At 44.7% G+C, this 10,424-nt stretch overlaps 1 protein-coding gene across 1 annotated transcript; it reads right to left on the bottom strand.

Moving 5' to 3' along the window:
* Positions 1–3,181: 3,181 nt before the first annotated feature.
* LOC127009939 (uncharacterized) lies at positions 3,182–10,142 on the bottom strand. The gene is made up of 7 exons (XM_050883475.1): positions 10,118–10,142; positions 7,961–8,048; positions 7,665–7,820; positions 6,429–6,794; positions 5,942–6,043; positions 4,374–4,493; positions 3,182–3,718 (listed from the first exon to the last, which is right to left on the bottom strand). The coding sequence occupies exons 2-7, from the start codon at positions 8,045–8,047 to the stop codon at positions 3,476–3,478; spliced, it is 1,074 nt and encodes a 357-aa protein (XP_050739432.1). The 5' UTR covers position 8,048; positions 10,118–10,142; the 3' UTR covers positions 3,182–3,475.
* Positions 10,143–10,424: the final 282 nt, after the last annotated feature.

Raw genomic sequence — 10,424 nt, 5'->3', positions numbered from 1 at the left:
TTCCACAATTTTAAGCAATCCTGAGAAATCATTGTTTGTGACATCTGAAGGGTTGAAGTCCCATTTATAGAGCAAAACATTGAGATTTTCTTATTTCATTAAAAGTTGGTCCCCTTCTTTGGGCAGAAGAGTGTGTAAGCCTCAAGCCTGGCCTTAAAGAATAATACAAGTTATTCACAAGATCAAACGAAGTCTACAGGACTGGTGCTGAGACTGAGTCACAGAAAAGTGTACAGAGGTGATTAGGAAATAAAATTTGTTTGATTCAGATCTCCGTGATATCTGCTGGATCTTTAAGGATCATGTTTTGTCCCTTTCAATTTTAGTAATAGGAATTATTTCCTTAATCTGATGAATGTAAGTGCTTATATAATTGCACTGCACATTTTAGCCACTTTTTTTTTTTTTTTTTTTTTTTTTAAATTTTTTTTTTTTACACCTATAGCGCCGGCAGGCTTGCTTGAGGGGCCTGGATGGTGTTTGGCCTCAGCCCGTCATGGCACAGGCAAGTGTCTATAGTGGCGCTATCTTCTCTTGGCTCATGCTGCCCCCCGGAACTCGTTCTTGATTCACTTGGACGGTTTCCTCTAGAGTCTGGGTTGATGGGTGGTCTTCAGGACAGCATGTGGGTAGTTTTAAGCCACTTGGCGGTGACTGAAAAATCCGAGGTGGTAGCGTGGGGATTCGAACTCGCGTTGTCCATCATGTTAAGATGATCTTTAGTTGTTCATGGGAGACCTTCCTAGAGCCTTCTATTGAGAAAACTGGTGTATATACTAAGGGCTAACGTGCTTAGTGCGAGTCATCAGAGTAATGGCAAAACTCAGAGTAAATGGTGCAACATAGCTTGGGTTAGGAAAGGCAAGGACATTCCCAGACTCCCTATTGTGTTGCTGTACTGATGAAGGAATAAAGAAGACTACCATTTGCCTCCCAGCTTTTACTTACCACCAGCCACCTCCTGGCTAGTGCGGTCTCCAGTGTGTGCTGACTTGCAGGACCCACTAGAAGTAGACATGTAAGAATCCATTAACCCATCTTGTTATCAGTGTCAGGAGCAGTACTGCATTGCACAACCAACAACCCATACACACGACATAGGTGTCTGGAGCAGCATCATGTAACACTGCTGCAAGGAGTGGAAAGGACTGCACCATCATGGAGACACACCAGCGAGAGAGTGAGCACTGAGAGCTTACTTTGGCGGATGTGCTGAAGGTCATGACAGAACAAAATGAGAAGTCAAGAACATGAAAGAACAAAATGAGTAATGAGGAGAACTGGAAAGACAACTGAACAAAGGCTGAAAAGGAATTGGAGAACATAAGAAAGAACAAAGAGAAAAGTTGAAGTCATCAATGTATTATGAGAATTGGTGCACAGCAAAATGGAGAAGAGAAACCAAACACTGCATCAAGACAGAGGTGAGAGGTGGTGACAAGAACTGAGAGCTGAGAAGAGGGAAATACCTATGACCTTTGACCAACAAGAAGACACGCTGATGAAGTCTGTGATCAGGTCAGCACTGTAGAAGTAAAAGCAGAGATGGAAGGCAGCAATTACTTCAGTGCTGTGGATGAGGAGGAGGATGGAGTGGTTCCCATTTGGTCATCTACACAGGGTCAGACAACCTTTTAGAAGTTGCACGCACGTGAGCATCGGTAGTTCCCAAAGACTTCATGCTAGTTATGCGATCAGCGGACATTGCATGGAGCTTAGGGGGCCAGTAGAGGTAAAGTTCCTACCAGAAAGGAAGGAGGAATCCCTTGCTGTGTATGCATGCAACACAGAAAACTGTTGGATCTGAAGGTAGGAGTGTGGACAGTGCATGCTTGACCTTCACAGGAGGCAGGTGATAATTGGAGAACATAACATACTACTGAGGATCATGGGGCATGGATGCCTACCTTTTGGGTAACAAAGGGGTACAGCCATCCCTTCCAAGTCAAAGTAGCTAGCTCAAGTGTGCATGCTCGACCTCAACAAGATATGGGGGGAGTTATTGTAAGATGGTCTGCACTCTGCAATCATCACTTTCAGGCCAAAGTTGCTACCTTTATGTAAGGCTGATGCCCAAGATAAAAGGCCAGTCGCCAAGGCTTCAGAGTCCCTGGGAAGGACAATATATTGTGGTGAAGTGCCTGTATAGCACTGCATGTTGCCCCAAGGAAGGATGGAGACAAAACTCGATGACTGTTTCTGTGAACCGGTTGTGGAAGTACACAAACCCGCCTAATGCATGTGGAACAGTGAAGGGTGCACGCTTATGAGTGGCAGATCCTGGAGGAGAGAACCAGCAACATCCTGGTGTTTTCACAGCAGGTTGTTGATTGTTGAAGATAATGACTTGCCACCATTAGGTGTTTGGAAGGCAGCTGACAGGACTGGAGAGCCTAGTTGAGCCACAGCAAGACATCAGAGGATTCACAGACTACAGTTGTGGGATAAGTGTTTTCTAGATTGTACAAAGACTTGGTTGCGCTGCACTGTACTAGTTATGAGTTTAGACAAGTCTACTCTGCTCATGATAAAAACTTCCTAAAACCTTCTAGAGAAAAAATGGGTGTATATAAAAACCTTTCGTTAGCATTATTTATATAAACATCTATTGGTTGTAGTAGTGTACCCCAACTACATATTCCTGGGCGTGGCAGGGGGTGACCATTATTCAGTGCTGACGGGGGCTTTGGGTAAGGAAAAAAATCACTCACTCTGGTTAAGCCCATCATGATATCTTTAGAAGGGAATGTTGTCTGCGTGTGAGTGAACGAGTCTAGATCCTCTAACATCTAAAGCCGGAGTGTAAAACTACCTACAGTGTGCATCAAGCCTCACTGTGCCTCCTTGCCAGTCATTGATCTGTGATTGATTTTTAACAAAAAAATCAATCACAGAATGATTAAATTTTAGGCCCAGAAGATCCTAAAGAAGATAACATCCACCTTGCTCTTTTGAAGCAGTTTTGCCGTACCGACTTTGATGTAGTACTTACCATACACACAAGACACAACCAAGCTGTTTGTAGCCATTCTCTTGACAAAAACATAAAGTTGAAGGAAAGGAAAGGTTGCAAGCAAGATGGCTCCACTGCAAAACACTTTGTCTGCGCCATAACGAGCTACTGGCACAATAGGCTAAATAAAATAAAAAATAAACGTGGATATTTAACAAAGTCTCATGGTTCTGGTAGTAAGTAGAATTCAATTCTCTCTTTATTAATCACTTAGTTGAAGATACATGCCCTGTCAAGTTACTATACCATGGGAGAACAGGGACACAAGTTTTACCATGTATTCATGCGGCCATTCCCTTTTTGTATCTCAATTTGTCCCTCTGTATTGCACAGTGAGACAGACTAGCCCAAGTCAGCAGTCACCACACCAGGTCAGCCTCTAGTGAGGGAGTCACTCCGCTTGCCATCTGAGATCAGCTTGAAGCATTGAATGTTGTCCCGTCAGAAGATGAAGCTCACCGCCTAGATCAGCTCCAGCTCATGGGCTGACTGAGCATCAAAAAGGATGTTCACTACTTCCTCCACACGTCTGGAGCGACTACCAGAAAGAGGCAATTGGTTTAAGTTGAAATTTTGAAGATTTTGCCTCAGACTGTGTTTGTGGCAGGCCTCGAGTCTCCTTTCTTTTTCACACTTGACGTAGTCCATGATCCGCTGCAGTTTTCGCGGCACTGGCAGCTGCTGCTTCTCCAGTGGCATGCACCTCTGTACATAATGAAAAGTAAGTAGCATCATGAGTAATGAGTTTTGATTAATGTCCATGTGTATCATAGGAGTCATCCACAAGTTTCCAAGTCTCACATCAGACTGGTGTATGGGTGTTTAATCTCTGGTTTCATGCCGGCAAGAAGATGCATACCACGACGTCATAATAACTACGACGTCTTTGTTTACAAACGCGCAACGATTCCTCGTGCGGTTTGACTAACGTCGCCATCTTCACGCAACTTAATTGTTACCCAACTTACATAATACTGAGTGCATAATATGTCTATTGAATGCAGGGATGTTTAGACAAAGTTAGTACAGGCACGCCGTGCCGAGCGTGTACACCACGAGATGGGGCTACCACTCAGAAGCCGGCATGAATCAGAGAGCGCGGGAGAGCTAGTCAGGTCACGTGGCCCAGGCGTCAAAAATGACCCCTAAAAAGTATCACAATTTTTTTGAATGGCTTGTATATAAAGAGCCTACAATAAATAGGTCTATACCCCACATGCAGCTACGAAATATATCAAATTGGGTGTTATAGATCTGTAGAGCGCCGTTCGCAGGTGCATGCGTAATACCTTTATTTGACAACTTTCTAGCCAGCAACCTCGATTACCAAAACAGACATCTCAGAAGGCTAACGACTCACCGTCAAGTCTCTGCAGAACTCAATGGATTCAAGGAGGTCTTGCTTGAGTTCAGATGCAACTGGCAGATTGACGACGCTGTTGGTCAGGCCTTGATGATTGAGGTCCAGATTACTGTTAACCTGCAAATGATGATTACTTATACTAGGAAGAAAATATAGTACTCTCTCTCTCTCTCTCTCTCTCTCTCTCTCTCTCTCTCTCTCTCTCTCTCTCTCTCTCTCTCTCACCCCCCCCCCCCCCCCCGTTCCCCCAACAACCAATTCAAATCTGCGTGTTATGCACCTGAAAGGTGCCCTGCGCATTATCATCCAGATCCAGATCCAGATCCTCATTCTATCATTAACTCAAAATCTCAACTGGAAACTTCATATCTCTCTTACTAAATCAGCTTCCTCGAGGTTGAATGTTCTTTATCGTCTCCGCCAGTTCTTCTCCCCCGCACAGATGCTTTCCATATACAAGGGCCTTGTATGGATCATGCATCTCACGAGTGTTGGGGTGCTCCACTCACCCAGCTCTCTTGGACAGAGTGTAGTCTAAGGCTCTTCGTCTCATCAGCTCCCCTCCTCTTACTGACAGTCTTCTATCTCTAAAATGTCGCCGCCATGTTGCATCTCTTTCTATCTTCTATCGCTATTTTCATGCTGACTGGCTGCTCTTCTGAACTTGCTAACTGCATGGCTCCCCCCCTCCCGCGGCCCCGCTGCACACGACTTTCTACTCAAACTCATTCCTGTACTCTCCGAATCCCTTATGCAAGAGTTAACCAGCATCTCCAGTTCTTTCATCCCCTTCACTGGTAAACTCTGGAACAGCCTTCCTTCGTCTGTATTTCCTCCTGCCTATGACTTGACCTCTTTCAAGAAGAGTGTATCAAGACACCTCTCCATTCGAAGTTGACCTCTCTGTTGGCTACTCTATACTTTTCGCTTTGTAGGAGCAACAGTTAGCGGGCTTTTTTTTTTCTACATTTTCTTTTTTGTTGCCCTTGAGTTGCTCTCTTTGCTGATATATATATATATATATATATATATATATATATATATATATATATATATATATATATATATATATATATATATATTGAGGGAGGCGGTAACAGAGTGGTCAGCCTGCGGGCGCGGTGTCCTGAAGGACCCGGGTTCAAGTCCCGGGCGCCTCTACAAGATGACCATTTCCAATCAAAGCCTAGTGGCTCAAAACATGCTGTCCTGATGATCACCTATCAACCCGGACTTTAGCGAATGTCTCTAAAGAGGATCAGAAATTTTAATGGAGCTTCGGCAGACAGCACAAGCCAAACAAAATGGCACCACTCTACATGCCCGGTTGGTGGCGTGGCCGGGCGCAGATTGCCCCGAGCCAGATCGAACTGGAGCCCGTAGATTCGCAACTAAGCGTGCTAACTACACAAAAGCCCCAGATAAAAACTTAAAGATATAAAATTAAGAGGAATGGATTTATATGATTCAAAGATATAAGTATACCTGTGCTATTGGTTAGCCATTTGAAAGAGTATGACGTCGCATTATGGGAGGAAAGAATGTGTGTATTAGAAAGCACTAACCACAGCCAGCTTAGTCAGGATGCAAGTGAAGTTGCTGATGAGAGCTTGCATGTTCTCCTTTGTTTGCTGGATGTCCGGCACGCCAGCCGTTACCTGCCGCCTCTGAGGAAGGTAAAATGTCATTGTTTTAGTGAGGCTTTTTGTTTATTCATTTTATGTTGCATTGTTTATAGCACATGCTTGCAGTGACTGTCTGGAAAGAAAAACTAAAGCCATCAATTGCATTGCTTTCTTTTCATTTTAGAAATAACGGACACAATGAATTTGATGAAGTATGAGCTCAGAATGCAGAAAAAAATATACAACTATCAACGATTTAGGAGAAATTTGGATCAACAAATCATATGGTTGTGTGTTTTACTACATTTTGGGGATTTTTGCTTTCACTGTTAAACCCCCTTGACAAAAAAAAAAAAAAAAAACACCTCTGCATGCACTGAAAGTAGACAACTATAGACGTAGTAGAAATACTTTGGTTTGCACTCACCGCCCGCACGCCGCGGAGGCTACTGGGCCCCACAGGCACTGGGATGAGCGGCAGAGAGTCGGTGGCTGCAGTTGGTGTTGTTGAGGACGGGCTATTCACCACCGAGAAGATTCCAGACCCATCGGAAAATATTCCAGGTTGCCGAGTTGGACCCTGAGTGACGAATCCTGGTGACTGGAGGCCGAAACTTCCTGGGTGTTGTGTGAATATACCTGGCTGTGTGGAAAATACTCCTGGCTGCTGCGTGGAGAACAGATTCGGTCGCTGAGGAATCACCCGCGACTGCTGCGAGAGTGAGCCCGGCAGCTGGCCGAAGATTCCGGGCCGCTGGACGACCACCACGCCAGGCTGCGAGAACGGCGGTCCCTGTAGGGGAGGAAGGCCAACGCGAAAAAGTAGAAAATATTCACTTGAATATTGGCATTATTCACTAATAAACTCCAGATGGTTCAACTAGCAGAGTCACGCGCTTTTATAGACATAATATTACGAAAAAAGGGGATTTTCTATTTAAGATATTTTTTCCACCTTACATAATAAGGTAAGGGTAAAGTTGGGGGCATACGCTGTAGCAGCGCGTGGCCTTGGTGCTCATCTCCGTCGCATTGACCCTTGAGCCTGTGGTGGGAGGGAGCCCATTACCCCGGGACACAGGGGCAGTGTGGCATCCGGGTTACCACAGTTTACCTTCTCCAGGTTTCCCCAGGTACCCATTCATCGACCAGCCCGAACAGAATAATCTAAATAATGAATGGGAAATATTTTTTTTTTTTTTTTTTTTTTTTTTTTTTTGAGTCTTTTGCGCAAGAGTGTTTGTTAACACCGAAGAGGTTCAACTTCTAAGCATTGAACTGATCAATGAAATTTATGAAAGGAAGTGTAGATGAATTACTTGAGTACACGCCCTTGCTCCCGCCGATGTGCGACTATTTCTCGCACAATGCAAAGTGGCACGTGATCACAAACCCTCGCAGCTTTAGAGCACGTGTCTTGTCTGAGGATATACTTCCTTCATTGAAAAATACGAAACAGAAAGCAAATAAACACGGTCAATAGTAGTTTACGCAAACATGCAGAGGGGCGTGTTTTTGTAGCGGGTGGGGGGGGGGGGGATGGGTGTGGGGGGGGTATGTTAATCTTCAGACAATTATCAAGTGTTTGGAAAGAGAAAAATGAGATATTTAAAAGTAATTTTCTATCAATAGGGAAACCAGAAATCACGAGGGATCGACATACTTGTACTCCTGGGAACTGAGCCGCCAACGAGGGACTGAGAAGCACGTTTGCGAGGCCCGGGAAGAACCCGCCGTCGCCCCCACACTCTCTCCGGGCGGCTGCGACGGACTCCAGGTACTCTCTGTAGGGTGCCTCACCAAGACATCCGGACATTAGCTGTGGAAGGGAAGACGGTCAGGTATTCACTAATTCCGGGGAGGCTGCGAGAACGTTGATGAAGTAATGTAAACAAAGCAGAATTGTACAGGTTTCTTTATATTCGAAATAGAAAATATTAGGGAACGATGGCGCAATACCTGCATGTAGGCTATTCTTCCGGGGGCCGAGTCCTGAGCCAGGGCGCCGCCCAGGAGGCCTGCCACTAGCGCCACCGTCACCAGCATCCTGCAGGGGAGAGTGTCCCGAATCAATGACGCTCAAAAACCTAATTCAGTAATTCTCACGAGAGCAGCGGGAGACAGGCATCAAGTTGACGGTCCTGAAAAGGATCATTCTACTCGCTTAATGTACGCGATACTCAGGATTTATACTGTGCTTACACAATAAGATAAACATATAAATACAATAATGAACACACACACACACACACACACACACACACACACACACGAGAGAGAGAGAGAGAGAGAGAGAGAGAGAGAGAGAGAGAGAGAGAGAGAGAGAGAGAGATCACGGCAGGCGTGGAAAAGGGAGTTACAAATTTTAAAGAGTATCCGGAATACAATACGATATCTTACTTTTGTTACTTCTGAACCAGGCAGCGGACCTGTCAAGAACTACAGCGGCTCAAAAACTTTGCAACATTACAAACAACTCTTCTCGGCAGCTTTCAACTGTCCCGCACCTCAACAATGAGGATTTTGGACTTCTCTCACAAGAAAAAAAAAAAAAAAAAAAATTCTAAGCGGAAATTTTGCTCCTCAGCTTCAGCAATATAAGCCTTCTCGAAGCTGATGCGTCACTACAATTAAAATTTGTAACTCCCTTTTCCACGCCTGCCGCTCTCTCTCTCTCTCTCTCTCTCTCTCTCTCTCTCTCTCTCTCTCTCTCTCTCTCTCACGGAGTATAAGCTATTCGTTTGCGTGGCTTCATTAGCACAACACTTCCCAGCATATGAGTCAAATCCCATTCCCCTCAGCTCTCCTCAGGATGGCCCCGAGTGGGTGGAGGGAAGTCGGAGTTGGAGGGTTGGTCAATTTCAATTTTTTTTTTTTTTTTTTTTTTTTTTTTTTTTTTTTTTTTTTTTTTTTTTTTTTTTTTTTTTTTTAGGGGCAGATATGCAGGGGTGGCCAGATGGGGGGAGCATGACTGGCCAGACTGCGCTCGAAGAACTGTATACTGGCTCAGTATCATCCTCCTGATCCAGCCTCTCCAAATCCTTTCCCTGCACATCATTTTTTTCTCTCATTTTTTTTTTTCATTTTTTAACTTCATTTTTAGATAATTTATAGATAATTTTGGTCATGGACCAAATTAAAATTATTATATTTCTTAAATGCAAAAGTAAAGCATCTTCATCTCCTAACTTCCCTACTTAAAATCCTATAAAAAAAAGAAAAATAAATAAAAAAACCCCCTGATGAAATGGCTTCGCTCGAGTTTTGAGTTGGAGTTAAAATGAATGGAGAGTGGTCATAGTTTACCTTACCCCCCCCCAACTGCATTCCCTTCGGGCCATCCCTGGCTCTCCTCCGTTGATTGCCTCCTCTGTACCTTCTCGTCAGCTTTTCCATGTCTTCATATTTCATCCCCAAACTGTCTATCGTACTAATGTAAAAAATAACCAGTACATGTATCGTCCATCACCTCCTGTAACGTTTTTCAATTCCCTGTGTCTTAAGCGCTTCGACAGGGTAGAGTCAAATCTCCTCTGGTATTGAGTTTGCTCCTCTTAGAACAAAAATGGGCGTTACTCCTTTTCATTGAACTCATTGTGACTATTTCTTCCCCCACTCCTGAATCGTAAAACACGCACAATCACGAACCAACCTTGACAGTGGTGCCCGCAAATATATACAAAAAGCAACATTCATGCTGTATGTGTGTGTGTGTGTGTGTGTGTGTGTGTGTGTAGTGACGACTTGGAGAACCGAACACCATTTCACGGCAGCACATTCCGTCGAGATAACTTTAAAAAACAAACAAACAAACAAACAAAAAAAAACAATCAATTCTAGATCAAATACATGGATGCGAAGAAAAGAATCACACATCCCGCTTATATAAACAACGCCACTAGAGTCATATTTTTTTCCATTTGGAGCGACCACCGAACACAAGTGGAACACGCGAAATCGAAGTCACCTCAACGCATCTCTTTCCTCGAGGTGGTGGTGGTGGTGTGGGGGGGGGGGGGTGTGACTGAGCCTTTCTTGTGGTGCTCAGTGCTCGGTCGCCGCGCTCACCCTCGCCTCTGCCCTCAAGACGATCGGGAGGACACCTGGCTGACTCACCTGCGTCGTCTGTGCGTACGTGAGTGGTTGGGAGGGAGGTCGGTGTCTCTCTTATATAGCTGCGGGGTCGGGGTGTGGTGGGTGGCGGTGGTGGTGGTGGTGGGGGGGGGGAGTTCCATCTTCCGGTGCCCACCCATCTTCCTTCTCTCTTCTCCATATATCTTTTCTTCCTTCATCATCATCATCACCTTTCTCATCATCATTATCATCACCCATTTCTTGCCCATCCTCCTTCTCGTCCTCCTCCTTATCACCTTCACCATCATCATCATCATCATCTTCGTAAGTGTTTTGTTGTTGGTGTTGG

This window comes from Eriocheir sinensis, chromosome 4 (genome assembly GCF_024679095.1).
Source record: "Eriocheir sinensis breed Jianghai 21 chromosome 4, ASM2467909v1, whole genome shotgun sequence".
Lineage (NCBI taxonomy): Eukaryota > Metazoa > Arthropoda > Malacostraca > Decapoda > Varunidae > Eriocheir > Eriocheir sinensis.
The sequence above is the reverse complement of the archived record's forward strand: the minus strand, read 5'-3'. Positions and strand labels throughout refer to the sequence as shown.